Raw genomic sequence first — 20,241 nt, 5'->3', positions numbered from 1 at the left:
GTGGTGGGGACGCTCTTATTTTAAAAGTTAATAGAGTCCCCCTACTTTAATTTTGTCAAGTCGAGCACTGATTATAAGTTATTTTTCTGTGTTCAACTGCTAAGAAAAAAAATAATATGGTAGATAGTAGGATGTAAGTCGTAAGTGAATTGAATTAAAATTATTATTGAGAATATTTTTGACAAATACAAATCCATAGTTTACTGTTTATACTTTTTCACAGTGGTTGAATTTCAAACTTAAATGTAGATCTAATTTATGAAATTTAGTTTGAAAAATCACATACAGTAAATCATAAATTATAATACATTGAATTTAAAGACAATAATTTAAATTTACTCACCATTTCAGCAACACACCCAGTGGCCAGTGGCGTAACAAGATGGGAATGGGCCCCGGGGCAATTAATAAATTAGGCTCCTTAATGCTATATATAGGAAAAACCACATTATACGTTATATTGTTGTTTAAAATATAAATACCTCTATAAAACCATTAATGAAAATAATAAACAGATAATAAATTGATACTCAAAATAAAAAGGAAATCCACTTAATTACTAAAACAAATTTTAAATATTAACATTTTATTAATATTAATTTATTGATTCTATCTAATCAAATAAAATAAAATAAAGGCTATCAAATCAAATTTATAATCTTTTACGAGCTTTAATATTAGCAAATTGATCTATCACTTCACAGTCGTTTTTCAGTATCATTTAATTTATTGTTTATAAAATTACCTAAGTCATTGAATATTTTAAATAATTCGGAGACCAAAGGTTCTTTTGTCGTGGGTGTTGTCAATTTTTCATTCGATACTGTAGTCATGATATTACTATCATCAGATGAGTCAACATTTTCCATTTCGGTACTAACAGTACTTATATCACATTTAGTTTTAGTTAAAAATTTATCCATTTTCGGCAACTTTTGTTTCATTTCTTCTCTTTGTTGTCTCTGTTTTCGCTTAAAGGCACTACTGGTTTTCTTTTTTATATCCATAATACACTTCTTTATGACAACGTTAAAAGCTATCGAATTAAATACAATTTTAGTGTACGCACTGCGCCACGAACACGATAACGTTACGCTGATGACTAAATACTCTGAATAGTGAATATTATGCTACGTAAACATAATTATATAATAATATTTTCAATAATATTTCACTCGACAATATATTATAGGTAATAGGTATAATTAAATTGACAACAGACTATTTTAGGATTATTTACGCGGCAATTCCTATGTACGTCCCAATCGTCTTTAATATTAATTACAAACCTTGGTGGCCGTTGTGCGATAAGATAACGATTACTCCGTAGTCGAACACCGATCATTGCATATTGTGTGTATTTATAGGTATACAATGTTCATAATGTTCATATTAAATTTCTAATATTAAAAATATCCAAACTTTTTTTCAATTATTTTACAGATGTATTTTTAAAACTTACCAAGAGCTCTGAGGGCCCCTAAGCTCTAGGGGCCCCAGGGCACTGCCCTGCTTTGCCCGATGATAGCTATGCCACTGGCAGTGGCGCACAAAGGTATTTTAAGAGCACATGCAGTTAAAAAAAGTTAGCCACCCACCCACTTAATTTTTTATTTATAACAAATATTTTCACTTATTATTCACTGTAATTCAAAGAAATCAATTAGTATACTCGTAAACTATAGTTTATGTTATAATTTTTTTAATTTCCCTGTGAAACCTGCAGTAGTACACACCCACACCCCTCGAGAACACATGCAGTTGCACTGTCTGGGCGCCACTGAACACACCTACTATTTTTTATTCTTGTGAACTGTGCAATATTTGTTAACAACATTGCTTTCACATATACACAGTATATTTGATAAATTAATCAAATTTGAATAATGATTAACCTAACTTACTTATAAATATAAAAATATAAAAATGAATTATATTTGTTTATAACAATTCCACTTTAAATTGAAAAAAACTAATGAAAAAAATGTGCTAAACTAGTCATAAATATGTGGAGCTATAAACAGATACGTGAAAAAATCATTTAAATAATTATCTGTATTAAGGTATTAGCTCAATTCACAAATAGCATTTTAATCGTAAAAAAAAGGTAAAACCTAGAAATCAAAAAATAATGTTAATAAACGCAAAATAAAATAAGCAATTTTGAATATAACATAACATAAAAAAACTGGTCCTAAAACAAAGTATAAAAAAGGTAAAAATGATAAAATTTTAAAGTTAAGAAGTTTAAAAATAAAAAACGTTGATAAACACGAAAAAAAGGTTAAAAATACAACAACCATTTGGAAATTTTAAAGCAACATTGAAATAAAGTAACCAATTTAAAATTTGAAATAACGTTAAAAAACTAAACAAAACTTAAAAAATAAACATTAGAAACCGTAATATAATTTTAAAAATAGTTAAAAGCCATAAGAACATACTCGCAGATTCTGAAAGTGGACTCGCATATTCTGAATTCGCAAAATATTTTTACTATTTATTATTTTTCTAGAACGTAAACGTTTTTAATAATTTTACTATTTTTGAAATATATTACCTATATAATAAAATAAATATATATAAATAAAATACAAATGTGTATATTTTTATTTATGTATTACAATTAAAACATTTATGTTGTAAATAAATAACAATTATCAGTAAGATTCAACGATAAAACACCAACAAAATATTGTTCATTCCTCAAAACATCAAAACTAATAATTATTAATATGGGTTGTCTTACCTATCATAAATGTTCTGTGTTTTTAATTAAACATTAATTAATGGTTCAAAATAAAACTCTTATTAAAATCTTAGTTAAGTCAATAGGAACTTCTATAATAATAAATTTAACTACAAAATAGGTATTGAAAAAATTGTGTTTATTTTTGGAAATGTTTACTAGCCAGTCCTTGTCACAAAAATATTCAGTCGTTAAAGTCTAGAATTGCAAATTTCCAAAATTGTGTTGCAAATAGCTACAAATAAGTTGCAAAATGTTGACACAGGTTCGGAGCGGATCAGGCAAAGTAAGGGGGCTAGCCGCCCGACACAAAAATGTTTGTAGCTGTTAAAGTATGGAGTTGCAAATTTCCGAAATTGTGTTGCAAATAAGTTGCAAAATATTGGCTCAGATTCGGAGCGGATCGGGCAAAGTAGGGGGGCTAGGTGAAGTTGGCCCCCCAAAAGTAAATCGTTGATTGCGGTGAAAGTATGGAGTTGCAAATTTCCAAATTTGTGTTGCAAATAGTTGCAAAATGTTGCCACAGCTTTGGAGCGGATTGGGCAAAGTAGGGGGGCCAACTTCACGGACGTCATGAGTAACTAATATATTTATAAGAATATAATTATATTTAATACACATAATGATATTTTCTAATTCATTTTTTTTTTTTGGAAAAATTAAACTTAGCTTTCTATTGTATAATTCATAATAGTAAAATAAATTACATAAATCATAATAATATCATAAAATATACATAGTATTTTAGTAATAATTATTCTAATTGTAATTAAGATATTTATAAAATAGTAAAATAAATTTAATTTAATGCTTATTAGTATTAGTGTGTAACACAAATAACACTAAAAACTTGAAATGCTTAAAATTATGCATTATACAATTATATGTTTGAATAAAACTCCAAGATGTATTCAGTAAATTCAGTTATTCTAACAAAAATTTATTGAATGATAAAAATATAAAATTTATTTACAATATTATTAAACAGTAAGATTGTACTTAGTTATATTTCCAATATACAAATTATAGATAATTTAAAAACTCTTCCTTCCCTGTCTTTGCCACGCTTGATATTTCCAATCACGATTGACACTGAAAAAAAGATAAATATTAACAAATAAACCACGATATTATGATATTTTATAAGTGTGGATACATTTGAATAAAATTGGACACAGATTTTCTAAAACTATTATAATATAATACAATATATTACATTAATAATAAAACAAATTCCCATTCAATGCAGGTATGTATAAATATATAATATATACAATATATATTATATATGATATATATCACATGCCTATATAACTATATACATAATGATTTTTTCAGTAATGGGTTAAAAAATAATTTCCAGCAGCTTACAGAAAATTACCTGTGACAAGTAAAATTGTATTAAATATTAATTAATATTATTGTTATTATTGTTATTATTATTATATTTATAAAAAAAGGCAAAGTTGTATTGCATTAATGAATCAAATATTTTTCAATAAAATTCTTTTATACTCAATACCTTGAATACAAATATATTGGGATACAAGATATGATTGTATCTAAGATACTTGTATGGACTATACTGCCCAACCCAGTTTCAAATACCAATAACCTGCAGTTATTAATTTACCAACAAAATTATAAGCGACACATGATAATTTATTGTGTTTGATTATGCTAATATTATGTTTTTTAACTATAATTTTCAAGTTAATGAAGATTTAAAAGATTTAGATTGAAAATACAATGAAAAAATGTTTATTTTATTTACTGACTTGGGGTATCCTCAAGTGTGCTTGGCGCTTGTGAGAAGTGAAAAGGATAAATAATTTTGATTATTATGTAATCAAACATCAAATATCTGTATGCAATAATTAATTTATTCTTATATATTTATATAGATAGATGTTTCTTGTTATATTTTTTAGCTTTAATACCATAATTTATATTCCATGAGTAGTTATAGAAGTATGAAAGGTTCAAAAAGTATATAGTTAAACTGTTAAACTATTTGGTGACTTAAAGAGAATAATTTTTGAAATTTGTTTTCTTAAAATTTTAAAGTGTCACATAGTTGCAATTGAACCTTAATCTTAAAGGGCGTACAATTCTGGAGTCTAGATAAGTAGTTAAGTTATAATATAAAACTATCACAGTTTAACAGTTTATTATATTTTGAAAAATATATGAATAAATTAATATAATTCTTAAAGATCTATCAAAATTGCAACAAAGAATTTATAAACTAAAATTCATAAATTGTATAAATATAAAGTGATATTTCACTGTCTTACAAGATGAAATATAAATCATCAAAGACACTGATATTATATACTAGTTCTAGTATACGAATAAAAACCTAAAAATACACAATTCTTTATCTAAAATTATTATTGTTATCATGTTTAACTAACCGGCATTGATGTCCACATTTGTTTGACGAGCAAGATTCACAGGGCCAAAAGCACCCAACACATTCTACATCATTGCAATCACAATCTCCATCATTGTGTTCAACTTCTGACTCACAAAATCCATCGTCATAATTATTAGTTTTTGATTTAGAACCTTTTCCGTCAGTTTTTTCAATTTCTAATTCATCATTGGAATCATAAATTTCTATTTCATCATAGTAGCCGTCTTCGTTGTCGTCATTTTGGTTGTAGTCATCATTGTTGTAGTTGTTGACAACGTCATCGTCGTCAACGAGGTTTATAACTTCAATAACATCGTCGTCGTCGTCGTCGTCGAGGATTTCAATTATTTCATCATCGGAGATAATTACTATTTCATTGTCAGGGTTCTCAATCTGTAAATTTTCACAAATTCTTTCAGCAGGTTTTTCAATTTGAAATTCTTCACAAATTCCATCGTCGGATATTTCTATTATTATTTCATTGTCTGGATTTTCAAATTGTAATTCACAAACTTCTTCGTAAGGTTTTTCAATTAGAAATTGTTCCATAGCCTTTTCTAATCTGAAATGTAAATATTAAAAGATAAGTACACGACGCAAAATCGTAATAGATCTACAAGAACAACATTTAATATACTCACATATTCATTTAGGTTAGGCAAAAACTCTGAATCGATAGGTATCTTTTCAATGTGCCAGGGCACACTAAAATTACAAATTACTTCTTTATTATCACGGTTAAGATATATATTATATTACAATAACGACGCAGAGTAGATTTTCTTTAGTTCTCCGGTTCAAAACTTCACTGAATCGGAATAGAATGATATGAATTCAGTCTGTTTTCTGTACTTGTTCAAATTAATGTTCCACAACAAGGATATTAGAAATGATTTTAGATGTTATCTCTGAACTTAGTGATGTTCTATCACGAACAATACGAAAATCATAGATAATAATATAATATAAGCACGAGGTAGAGAAGATAAGGCGACACCACTTGCACAGATTATATAATCTGTGCCACTTGTAAATATCCCGGTCTCAAATTATCTCGGCAGTTTGGTGTCTCCGGCAGGTTGCGCTACCGTTCGCCCGAAGGCCGGTTTTTATATTGTGAAATGTGAATACATTGTTATTAATGTAAAATATCAAAAATTATAAACATTTTTGTCGTTTTTTATATTATTACTTCAAAATTTTAAACAATAACCACGTAAGAATTATTTTAAAATAATTATTCTATTCAATTAGGTAACATTTAAAATAGTTTCGATTAAGGAAGTTTTATTATAGAGTTATATATTTTAACAATGTTAATATGTTATGTACACAATTACAGGAGTTTGGACTGCTTTGCTAAATTTTTTTGTTTTTTATTTTTTTCTAGTTTTGAGTTTTCTGCATCACATACAAAAAACATTCTTGATTGTGAATATTTTGGAAGACCTGGAAAATTTGTAGGGACTGCATCCTTTTATAAAATTGGAGTAGTCCTCTCCAGTTTTTCTACAACTCCTTCAGTTATATTAAACTCATCATATTTAATAATGCTATTGGCCTCAAAGTGTAATTCACAAACATAATCTTTTTCACTTAATAATTTATCATCACGGGGAATTATGTTTGTTCCAAACTTCCAGAAATTGATTACCCTAAAGTAAAATTAAATATTTTTTATAACTTCAATGTAATATATATTTTTTTAATGATTTTCACTTCTGTGTATTAACTATTTATATTTTTTACTATTTTAATTATAGTGCTTTGTAAATATTGTGTATGAAATCTGCTTAGTTATTTTTATCTCATAGTGCATACTATACCATTTTTTTTATGTCACAATTTATGTACCTATTTTAGAATATAGAAAATTCAGGCTATTTATATTATATAATTATACAATTATATTTACTACATATTTTAATAGAACAAAATTAGGTTTGTAATTAAGTTATATTTTGATCTGGAATTATAATTAATTCAAATTTTATAAATAGTTTACTTTATTAAACACATACAAATATGTATCATTAATAATGCTCTTTTGGAGGTACTTAGGTGGTAAAGACAAGACAATTATACAAATGTTTCCCTCAAATAAATCTCTATAGACTATAGTAGGTATTTAAAAATTATGACTTACCTTTGGTGAAATAGGTGGTTTTTTATTTTATACTTTTAACTTTTTGTTATAGCTGGCATAGCCAGTTTTGCATCCTGGCACAAAACATTTGTTAGGCATTTTTTAACAAATTAAGAAACCACATACGAAATATTATTTAACAAATCTACAAACAGTATAAACCATTAAGTGAGACATGTGTAAATACAAACAATTAGGAAAATTAAAAATAGAATATTATCAATTTATAAGTATTATTATTAGGTTTATATTATTATTTTAACTGTGATTTGTGAATATATTCTATTCTCTATTGTAGATATTATATCTTCTCTATATCATGCTTAATATTTAATTATTTTTTTGTTATTATATATCATATAGGTATCTATATAAATATAATAAATTATGATTTTTTTATTTTGGTGTACTTGGGTCTGTAGGTACCTAGTAGTCTATTTGAGCTTTTATTAACTCTTTAAACTCGTACCTTATACTTATTGTTTGTGGGTATTACTATAATTCCATTTTCGTATATAATATATATGTCGATGAATAAATAAACATATAAATATGCATTTTATTTAAATCAATACATTTGTACGATATGGCTACGTAGTAGGTACGTAACATATAATATTATTACAATTTTTACATAATAATTGGTACATGATTCCAAAACATTAATATATTTTAATAATCTATACAATATGACACAAAATATATTATGTTGACATGCGGATAATTGACATTTGAACAGCAATTAATACATTTAAATAAAATTTAAATGTAAATCTCCATTACGACTCGTATAAAAGTCGGCCTTCTTCTACTCTGAGCCTTCGAGCGAAGGGTGGCGTACTCTGGTGTTAAATTCTGAACTACCAAACTGCCGAGATTTTTTGCGTCAATATTGTACCATGGAAAGAAACGAGAGTGTTGTCACCTTATCTTCTCTACATCGTGAATAGTGTTTTCCACCACACCGCACTATTGCACCAAGGTAGAACTGGTACCTAACCTCTCTCAACCAAATACTTGTTGATTAAAACAAATATGGTAGCGTAAAGGGACCCAATAATAATCAAGTATATATGCGCGGTAACTTTTATGTCAGACGCTGACAGACAGCGAATTTTTCGTGACAGGAAAAATTGAAATATTTTGTAATTTGTGATATCCCTTTACGCAGCCATTTTGTATATGATGATAATAATCCTTGTCGATATGTATAATAACCTTGTATATTTCAACTATGATTTGAATTTTAAATTTAAAAAATAACCGTACCTATGTAGGAATATTTAAATTGTTTAATATTTTAGAACTTTTATTCATTAAACTTATGAGGAACCTTTCATAAAATGTTCAAGCTTTTTGCTGAATGAAAATTTTTATATAGAATTATAAAAAAATCAACAAAATTTGAAAAAATTATTTTATAAAAAATATATTTCAGGGCTGTTCTTAAAATATCAGGTTAAAGTTAACGGACACTTAACTGGATATTGTGAGAACTGACTTAGGAGTTTATAGGTAAATTCTGATAAATGCTCAAATACTGTAAAATGCTCTATAAAATGAAAATGAGTACTACATAAAATATTAATCAGGATCATTTAAAACAGATTTTCTGCTTATGGAAAATCAAAAAAAAATTACAATACGTCAACATTTCAGCCCTAGAATGTCTATTGATTGATATCCTAGGGGCGGAGTGATGCCAAAATTCTTATTGGATAAAACGATAATTTCAGGATACTTTTCAATAAGACTTTTACTAATTATTACTAACATCAAAGTAATTTAATTTTATGTTTGGAAAATCTTTGTCATAAGAATTAAAAATAAATACACTACTTACAAACAGTCTTGTTATTATTGTTTCCAATAAAAACCCCTTCTGAAACACAAAGGATTGAGTGTAGAGTCAAAGAATAAGATAATAATTGAATTACATCCAACACTATTTTGAAAATACCTATATATTGCAGTCAATTTATGTATTTTTCATGATGGTTTTCAAATTTGGATTGGGGAAGGTAATTTTATCAGTACTTTAAGTTTAGATTTTGATTAATTTTGTCAATAATAATGATACTAAAAATGACAATACAATTTTCAAATAAAACCTTAGTTTATTTTTATAATATATATATGATATTCATAGACAACAACTGACCGTTTAACACGTTTTTTTTTAAATGTATTTAATCAAATAAACTCATTAATTCTAAATTATTATAGCTCTACAATTGAATGTTGTTTTAAGTTAAATATTTTTAAGTATTCAGATTGAAAATGCAATTCATTAGTTGCCTTATAATTTTTTTTTACAGTATATTAAAAGTATGTATGAGTCAATAATTTTTTTATAATTTTTGAAATTCAAATTTAACAATATTTTATATTTTATTGAAAAATAACAATTTTAGTTATTATGTTATACTCAAGACTCTTCTATATTAAGGATATTTTTTAATTTAATGAAATTTTCAAAATATTTAAACTAATTGTAAATTGTTATAAACCTAACCCATCATCAAAGGTGAGTGTAACAACATTTGGTGCTTAATCAAATTTTGGCGAGTTATGAGTATGTAATATACTGTAGTTAATTTTTAAATACCGTTAATCAAATAATAATAACTAGTATATCTACATCAGTTTTCAAACTATAGACAGTTTCCACATTGAAACTGTTGGCGTAAAAATGTTATTTGACAAAAACTCTAGATATTTTATTTTGTATTGATACTTTCAAAATCCAATTTTGATACTAGTAGGTATCTATACATATATATATATATATAATATATACTTTAAAGATTTCTAACACAAAATAAAATGCGTTTATAAAAAATGAAAAAATGATTATAAACATAAAGATTTTATTATCTGAATATGAAGATTATACCAAAATACCAAATTGTATAATGAATATAAGTAAATTACATTTAAGATTAACCAAATTAACAACTAAATATATTATGAATAACCCCATTATTATTATGTAATATTGTATATTATCAAATTCATAAGTGCTAATGGGTATACATAATAATAATTTACAAGCTGCATGTACCAATATTTAATAAACAAGTACAAAAAAAAAATAAAAATTATAATCTAAGTAAATTAAAGTACATTGATTCAGTATCAATATTGTTAAAAATAAGGTTTTAAATAAATAATTAATGTTCATATTTTGTCTTGTTCATTATTACTTAAACAGGTGAAGGCTGATAAGGATATCCCGGATATTGGGACTGATTAGATGGAGGAACCAAAGGTCTCTGTGGATATGGCTGATAGCCACCAGGTTGACCCGGTGTTGGATAACCTTGTGGATATCCTTGAGGTGGAGGTTGATAACCTTGCTGAGGCGGATAGTTTTGAGGTGGTCCAGGCTGTTGGTTGGGTCCATTATTAGGAGATTGGTATGATTGAGCGTTGGGTTGTTGTGGTGCAGGATAGTTAGGTTGAGGTGCGGGAGCAGTCTGTTGTACAGCAACAGCAGCATTAGGAACAGGTTGGTTAGGCGGTGGTGGGTATGTCTGTGTAGAGGCAGATGGCGCCGATTGAGTTGTCTGAGAAGAAGCATAAGTATTTTGAGGCGCATTTCCATAACCAGTATATGCTGACGGTTGATTTGTTACAGGACCATAGCCACTGCTTGAACTCACTGGTTGTTGAACATATCCAGCAGGTGGATAGTTAGGCGGGAAATTCTGTGGCTGAGAAGAAACAGTATTTTGTGGATAACTACCACCAGGCTGGTTGCCATATGGACCATTTGGTTGGTACTGTTGATTTGTAGGTGGATTGGCATAATTAGGATTTGGATAGTTGGAACTGGGCACTGGTTGCTGATGACCATATCCTTGACCTGGATAAGGTTGGTTTGGTGGTTGGTTGTACACGACACCTCCACCTGCTTGGCTAGTACCAACAACGGCACTACTTTGTGTAGTTGTAAAATTTTGATAGCCTTGTTGTCCTTGATACTGAGGTGATGGTCTGTATTGTTGAGAAGGTGGACCTGAAATTTAAGAATGATCAAATATTTTATAACAATAATGTCATGTTGATGTTTTATCATCAAATTACACACGAGAATTAACTATAATATTGCAAAAATGTATCAATATCACTTATTAGTTATTAATTTGGAAGGACACTACTACCCGTGTGGCACATGCTATAACCACCTTACAAAATAAATATAAAACATAGCAAAAACTGTTTTATGCGAGATAGAACTACTAGGCCTGTAGTGATAACTAAGACTCCAAATTGATATGCAACAAATTGAGAATATATCTGTGAAATATTGTTTTATTTTTTATACAACTTTTAAGAAAAGAATTTTTATTTTTGTTTTGTTTTCTATTTTTGTGTTTTCAAACTTGAATAACTTTTTTTTGTAGATCCAATATCAAAAAAATTAAAATTATATTTCACAGTTTTCTTTTTTATGTGGTAGACATTTTGTATATTAGTTATGGCTGTACCCTTTTTGGTAGATGACAAGTATATGTATAAAAACATTTTTCCACAGTTAAAGATAAAATAAATATGTAAGCATTAAGCTTATTTCCTAAAATTTGTGTATATATAAATAATTATAAACTAGTAATGAACATAATTATAAAATGTCCAATTCCTAATAATTTACAATGCATTAAGTGAAAAGTATACAAAAATAAGCATATTTTTTTTAAATTTATAATTGTGAATAATTGAAATATTTTTTTGCATATTATGTAGATAGTTGTTTATCTATAATTTATGATTAATATTAACTGAACAAATATTTAAGGGTTAAATGAGAGCAAACACTAAAAGCGCTATAAGTTCACACTTTCATCACTTATTTCACATAATTCCTGAGCTCTAACATGAGTAGATACTATTCATTGAAATACACATTAAATTCAAAGATATTTTAAATGTACTCCCAATAAAAATAATTGCTCAAACATACGCATTGGAGCAATTGATTGTTGAGGACGATATCCACTAGGAGGCATTGGTCCTACTTGTCCTTGAGTAAACACTTGGTTCATGGCCTGTTGAGGTGGACCTTGCTGAGGCTGTTGTTGTTGCTGTTGTATTGACTGAGGATTTTGACCATCTGGTCCACCCATCATAACAGATGGTGGTGGAGGTTGCTGTTGCTGTTGCTGCTGCTGCTGTTGTTGCTGCTGCTGTTGCTGTTGCTGTTGTTGCTGTAATTGCTGCTGATGCTGTTGATGTTGTTGCTGTTGCTGTTGTATCTGGTGCATGTGCTGCCCTTGAGCTTGCATACCTTGTTGCAAAGCAATACTTGGTGGCTGTAAAAATAATAATAGGTACTAATATTAATATCCTTAATAATATACATATTTAAAATTAAAATAACACTAGATAAAATAGCAATAATTAGTATAATCCACTACCTCAACTACTACCTGATATCACAAAAGTCTGCTGGTAAGAATATTGTACAGGTGAACAAACCAGAGTGAGATACATACATGATACATTAAATTATAATTATATTGAACCAGTAAATGGTGGGGACATGGGACTCACATTCAACACATTTAACATATTTGAGACTTTCCTATAAAGTGTGGTTAAGCACCAGAGAACCATACGTCGTTATATGAAATCCTATCTGGAAAAGTTTATTTGAAGAGACAATAACACAGAGAATCTGTTTAAATTTCTTGTTGAATAGTATATCCAAAAATTGAATTTTTAATAACAATTCATATTATTTCTGTGTTGTGATTATTTTTTCAATAGTTTTTATGATGATTTTCTGTTTGATAGATATTTGGTTGTTAACGCCAAGCCACTGAGCCATATAACATTTATCACCGCCTTATGTCGGCAGTCTTTACTCTTTAATCTAAAATTCCAATATTCATGACAGGTATTTCTTTGTATCACTAATGTTCAATATTGTATCTAACATAGTAATATATATGCTATAAGTCTAATATATTATATATATAGTAATCTGAATATGGTCTACTATTATAATCATGAAATATTAATTCTAAACTGTACAACTGGGTATTTATTGTAAAAAAAAATATTTTTTTTTTCCTTTTTTATTTAAGGTTTGGAAACTGGGGCCATTAGCTGTAGGTTGGTTGGTACTTGGTAATCGTTGGGTTTTGGAACTAAAGGTTACTTGAGAGTTTAGAAAAATGTCTAGTGGATAGCCGTAGTTTTCTGCCATGCCCGAGTGGGGGATGGCAATCTCTCTCTCCAGACACAGTAACTGCCTAAAGAGAAGTGCAGTCTGTAAGCGAGGTTCGAACCGGCGACGGTACGAGTCACAGCTGATGCCTTAAAACGCTTGACCACTCCACGCCCAAAAATAAATTATTATAAATTTGTTTTTACTACTAAGTCTATTAACAGTTAACATAGCACGACAGATATCCTGTGGTAGGATGATCAATTGTATAATATGTTGAGGTTGGCAATAACAAGCAAGTACTGTTTGGTATTTTGAATTAGGTGAATACTAAGTATTAGGTATATTATATTAACATAAATTACATATTGTGTATTAAACTAAAGTGTGATAGGTAATCGAGATAACAGAATTGAGATGGTCAGTAGTAAAGATCACAAATGCTTATTCATCAATATTTCATAATAAATTACTATGGGTATTTAAAACATATTAATATGTTATGTTAAATAATGTGTATACATACCGGAAGCAATGATTGAATGTTTTGATTCGAATCCGCCACAGATGCCAAGTAGACTAAATTACGGTGAAGAATTTGCTGGAATCTTAAAATAAATAACAAAATATATTGTATAAAATATGAATTTTGTATTATATTTTTATTGTAGTATATTACACAATAAAATATTTAAATCAAAACATAAGAATGAAATTTAAAATACTTAATTAGTTATTTAAGCACTAATATACTCATTGTTTTACTCATTGTCTTTTACTAAAATAATTCATTCCTTTGCTTTAACAATCAATATTTTAAAATCTATGTTACCTATAAGGCAATAACAGAAAAATATTCATTTCAAAAATGTTCTTGTGCCTATAAAATAATATACACATCTACCAACCAAAATTTATCGATAGAAAATTGCTAAGTAAATATCTAACAATTTTATAATTAGGGTTTTATAAAAATTAAACAATAGTGAAATAAAATGATAGAGTCAAATCTATACTTATGACCATTTATACCACAATTCAAATAAAATAGTACAAATAAAACTAACGTTAAATGTCTTAAACTTGTTATAGGCAAACCAGTTTTAAGTATTATATAGGTAGGTTACTAAGTTGATCATGATTAATGTAAATAATTGTAACCATTGAACTTACTGAACACAATCTTGAGCTTTTCCTTTACTTTGAAATTCTTGAATAGTTGAAATCAGTTGTGCATTTTCATCAAGTATCTAAAATATAGATAAATATTAATAATTAATAACCTTTATATACCTACAAACTAAAATATTTAGCAATGTTGTCTACTACCTTTTGAGTTGGTATAATATTTCTCGAACCCCCAATATAAATAAATGATACACCTATTTTTATACACCAAAATAGTAGAACTAACTTATATCAATAGAATTTTATTTTTTGTTTTGTTCCTACCCATAAGCGCCTATTATAGGTAATACCGTAGATTGAATCAATTTTTGCCTAAAAAACATTGTTTGTCTTAAAAAATAATCATACTTATTTATATTATGCTATATTGCAGTACTTAAGTCACCGGTTTCAAAACATAGACAGCATATTTTGGTTAGGCGATACTGGTTAATACAAACATAATACAATGTTAAACTTATAGGTACCTAACTAGATTGAAAATTGTAACTAGAATTGTTTGACATAATAACCATAGAATGTTTTCTTTAATAAGGTTCCTCAGCTGTTCATAATGTAATTATTGCAAATTTAAATGGCATTATGGCACATCACAAATCACAATACAAATACCTACCTATGTATTAAAGTAATGCCCATAAATAAATAAATAAGATTGTTCATAAAATGTGAGATTTAAAAAAATAATAATAAGGGATTAGGAACTATAAAAGAAATGTAATCAATAATGATTGAAGGCAGGTTGTTTAAGTAATCATTCATAAGTAATTTAAAAACGTTGTGTAGGTAGCATCTAAAAATTAAATTAATTTTAATTTCTATTGATGACAAAAACTTATAGAAAAATACTATCTACTTAAGTATTATATTGGTAAAGTAGATACTTTTTGGTGTATTAATATTATAATTTTATCCATACCTATCATGGCAAGTAATACTTAAGGTAAGATAATAAGAATTAAATACGACCGATTAAGAGCATAAAAATGCCTAAAATGTGTATAAGGTTGGACATGAATAAGAGCAGAAAATGAGAATTTATGAGTAATGATACACCTAACATACAACGAAACAAATCTACTTTATTGGCAACAGTTTAATTTCAATTTTTTCTGCAAACAAATGTTTTTCATATGCTACAAACAATGGTAAAATCAAAATTTTGCGGGAACTCTAAGTGGTGATGTTATAGCCATAAGAAGTTGGTCATTTTAACCTGACCCATTGAGCATATAATATAGCCCAGCCCCAAGCAGGATCATTCGCTTGGTTAGACAATTTTAATTTAAAATATCTCTAGATTTGTTAAACAGTAAAATAGACAAAACTTCAAATGACTAAACTAACATTTAAATCCATTTAAACATAATTTATAAACAGCTATGATCTCACCATCATTTTCAGCACACAATCAATACATGTTTAAAAAAAAAAAATTTAATTAGAATTGACTGGTAAAGTTGGTTAAAACCTAAATAACCGTGAATCATCACTTATCTGCCATGCTAATATTCACCAAAACATGGTTAACGTATTTAATGCAGAGTTTGAAACAGTATGAAATCAAAAAAAATAATCTAAATACCTACCTATCTATAGATTAAAACCAACAGACTATGTTTAGGACACACTGCTACTCCTTAATACATAAGTAATATAGTATAGGTTAGGTTAGTATATATATATTAAACCTTAATCTTCATCTCAGATTCTTATTTTAGGACCATTGCTGCCTTCAACAAGTCTCCCCATCTCTATCAATTGTAAATACATAAATGTCACATATATTAACCTACCAATTTATTTATGGGGGGGAATATCAAGGAACATTATTCCTAAATAATGAAGTGGTTCAGCAGCATAAAACATTAATCACTATGTGAGACTTATTTAAAACTTTTGCATACCTACCTACTTACCAACTATTTATTACGACCTTATCGTAATCAGTTAAAACATAAATAATTTCGCTTACGTTTCAACCGTTGATGAATTATTATGATTACCTATACCTAATATACACACATAAACATATCGACTAGCCCACTATCCTTATAGTAACGTGTAAGAACACTGGCGGTTCTCACTTACTTTTTGGATTTGCATAGTAGGCGGCACTCGGCGGTTTTGGTTGTAGGCGGCCGCGGCTGCTGCGGACGCCATATCGAGCTGGTTTCTATTCGCGCTGCGGGCGGCCAGAATGACGACGGTGTGTGACGGTCGAGGAAGTAAACAACAACAACGATGAGCTGAAAAACGTTGATAGCAAGATCACGCGGAAAGTGTGTCGGAAAGGACGCTCGGGAACGCGTAAAACACTGGACAGTAACGGAAAAAGGGAGAAATAAGACAAACAAGATATGAAGTGGACAAATCCGACAAATCGATATTGAAGAACGCGGAGAAAAAATTAAAATGTGCGTCTGTCACTCTGTTTACTGTTGGTGTGAGGAGTGTGCGTGCGAGTACGTGCGTGCGAGCGTTCCGGTAAACAAAAACGGATTTTTTGACGCGCACCCTCGAGCCGGCGGCAACAAACAGACCCGACACTCGACCTACGACAAGTAATAAATTATAATATTGTTAATATTATCATCGTATTTAGTACTACCCGGAGACTACGAATTGTGAACATAACCATAGAAAATAACAAGATTATTAACATTATCCTTTATCCTATTTAATATCTATTAAAGGTTAGGTTCGATTTTCACCTCGACAATAAACACTCGATAGTCCGGACGATGTGACCACTTGACTGACCGGGTGACGGAGAAAGATGTCAAAACGTAATGTGTACCAATAAGTGATAAAAAAAACCGTAACCACAGACAACCGGTGTTTACCACTATCACTGATTCACAACTATAGCAACTGCTGCTGCTGAGACTGGCGAGACTGCAGAGTACACTTGTACAGTTGAGCTCTTGTGCCTGGCAGCTGATCTATGGGTGTATGCAGGGCTGGGCAAGATACCTCAAAAAAAGTATCTAAATACAAGATACAAGATACATTTATAACTAATATCTAAATACAAGATACAAAATACTATAATATTTTTTAAAGATACAAGATACATGTATCTGAAATACGTATAAGATACAATAGATACTTAATATATTTATTTATTTATTAATTTTCTCACGTTAAAATATTTTATCATACATAATTTATATTATACTATAGCTTTTAAATATATAATAATACATAATATTGATCATTAACAATATAATTTCAAATGACATTAGATACGCTTAAAATAATAGTACGTAGTAGAAATAATTCTGTTTTCTTTTTTTTCTCTTCACATGTTACACACTTAGCTTTTACATTAGAATTCACATTTATTATTTCATCAGAATTTAAAATCGTATACAATTTGCCATCTAAGCATTTTGGAATATTAACTATTGCATTATTTTTGTTATCCATGTTTTTAATAATATTATAATTATAATAGATATTTAGATATTAAATTAATATTTACAAATATTAAAATAATGCACAAAATTAAATTTTTCGTCACTTTGACAGAGCTAACTAGTAAAGTAGTAACTACACAAACATAATACGCACGAAACAGCAACAGAGAATATGAACCGACAGTTGTCAGTCGGCGACCGGTGATCAACGAAGTATTATCGTTAGACTCCAATGTTACTTTAATCTAATCTTAAAACATATTATTACTTATTGGGCAATTAGGAAAATTGTTATATAAATAAAATATGAAACATATTTTTTGAATGTACCTAGTATCTTAATCATAAAAAGATACTAGATACAAGTCAATAAAATATTTAAATACCCGATAGAAGATACATTCAAATTATGTATCTCGATACAAGATACAAGATACAATTGTATCTAAGATACGTATCTTAAATACTAGTATCTAAGATACTGCCCAGCCCTGGGTGCATGTCGGATCTCGGATGCAGTCCGATGACCTATGCATTTAATTTTTGAACAGTGATACGATTTTACGCGATCCGTCCTATGTTATACATTATCTATAATTATAATAGACAGCTAAATTATAAATAAAAAATTCTAATTTTATCATCCACGGTCTTAAAATATCAAAAATTCTACATTTTAATTTTTAATATGAGTGTTCAATTATAGCTTTTGGCTAATGAATACAATTACATAATTTCCATTCTTTACGATTGAAAACTAGCAGTGGGTTGAACTCAAAAATATGGTTTGGAATCAAACTTTTTAATTGTATGCCGATCCATAATTTTTAACTGAATGCTGACCCAAACAAAAATTACAATTTATGTTATTAAGTACTGTAAAAAATAATAATGAAAAGCGGGATTCATTTTGCAAAAACAATTACTGTCTAGCTAGTCTGTTGTTTTTCTAAAAACCTATATACCTCAGTAGATGCTTACAAACCGATACTGTTAAATTATCAAAATTGAATGTTCTTTATTATTTAGATATGTGTACACTGTACACTTATAGCTATTTATTTTAAAAATATGTATAATTGTATAATTGAAGGTACCTCTACAGACCTATAGTCTATTCTTTCAGTTTTTATTTTAATTTATTATTACAGCAATTCTTACATAAAAAAACACTCCAATAAGAATTTGTTTTTTTTTATAATTATTTAACTAATAACATCATTTCCTTAGTAAATAACTTAATCAAATTTGAAATAATTTGCATACAGCACATTAAGTTAGGTATTAAGCTAACTACTAATTGAATCAATAAAATAAATTCCAAATATTTTTCAGTTGTTCCATATTGTGAATGTATTGAACAATTCGTATTCAAGCCTCAGATTTATAGCAAATGCATATTCTTTTACATATCATTAAGGACAATTTTTATTTAAAGGACAGCCTGTCATCTCTTCTATAAGTCTTTAATTCTATCTGCTTTATAACTTTAACATTCATAATCATAACATATTAAATAATACATAACCTATTGGATTTGAACAATTAACGATTGAACTATAGTGTATAAAGCATATACTAGGTACAACTGGTACTAGTTATTTATAATTAATAATAGGACAACTTCATATTATATAATCAAATTAAATTGTATACAAAAATATAAACTGTAATTGATCTGTATAAGTATTTTTTTCTTCGTATTTTAATTTTAAAACGAGTCATAAATTACTTAAGAAAATGACAAAAAATTGTTTATTTTCTCTTTCTAGTCAACACTCAACATTGTTTCAATTCAACAAAATTCATTCAAGCAAAATAATTTATTATTATCTTAGAGTGAATCAACAAATACATAAATTATGGTGAAATAATAGGTATTGTTGTGTACCTAAACCTAAGACATAAGTTATTATAAAGTCGTTTAAATTCTGTTTAAAAATAATTTAATATTCATTTAAAGCAACACAATTGTTTTTTTTTATTTTGAAGTAAAATAATAATACTGTGTCAAACCTCAAAAATATTCTCCTTTATAATTGTTGCAATAGATGATTTCAAAATTTAAGATCATTCAAAAATTATAAAATAAAATCTATATATGAACACATTTTATCCATGATGTGGTTGGGACTAGAAGGA

The 20,241-nt window shown here is 28.0% G+C and overlaps 2 protein-coding genes across 2 annotated transcripts; both read right to left on the bottom strand.

Annotated features, from left to right (window-relative positions):
- Positions 1-2,587: 2,587 nt before the first annotated feature.
- LOC107167412 (uncharacterized) lies at positions 2,588-6,082 on the bottom strand. Its single transcript, XM_015516433.2, has 3 exons — positions 5,810-6,082; positions 5,167-5,730; positions 2,588-3,841 (listed from the first exon to the last, which is right to left on the bottom strand). The coding sequence occupies exons 1-3, from the start codon at positions 5,815-5,817 to the stop codon at positions 3,784-3,786; spliced, it is 630 nt and encodes a 209-aa protein (XP_015371919.2). The 5' UTR covers positions 5,818-6,082; the 3' UTR covers positions 2,588-3,783.
- A 4,085-nt stretch (positions 6,083-10,167) lies between these two features.
- LOC107167408 (uncharacterized) lies at positions 10,168-17,299 on the bottom strand. The gene is made up of 5 exons (XM_015516430.2): positions 16,769-17,299; positions 14,663-14,739; positions 14,016-14,097; positions 12,281-12,629; positions 10,168-11,335 (listed from the first exon to the last, which is right to left on the bottom strand). Exons 1-5 carry the CDS (start codon positions 16,838-16,840, stop codon positions 10,521-10,523), a joined length of 1,395 nt encoding a protein of 464 aa, XP_015371916.1. The 5' UTR covers positions 16,841-17,299; the 3' UTR covers positions 10,168-10,520.
- Positions 17,300-20,241: the final 2,942 nt, after the last annotated feature.

This window comes from Diuraphis noxia, unplaced genomic scaffold, assembly GCF_037042655.1.
Source record: "Diuraphis noxia isolate RWA-SAM2 unplaced genomic scaffold, SU_Dnox_SAM2 contig0001, whole genome shotgun sequence".
Taxonomy (NCBI): Eukaryota; Metazoa; Arthropoda; class Insecta; order Hemiptera; family Aphididae; genus Diuraphis; species Diuraphis noxia.
Note: the sequence above shows the minus strand (reverse complement) of the source record. Positions and strands in the feature narration are given on the sequence as shown.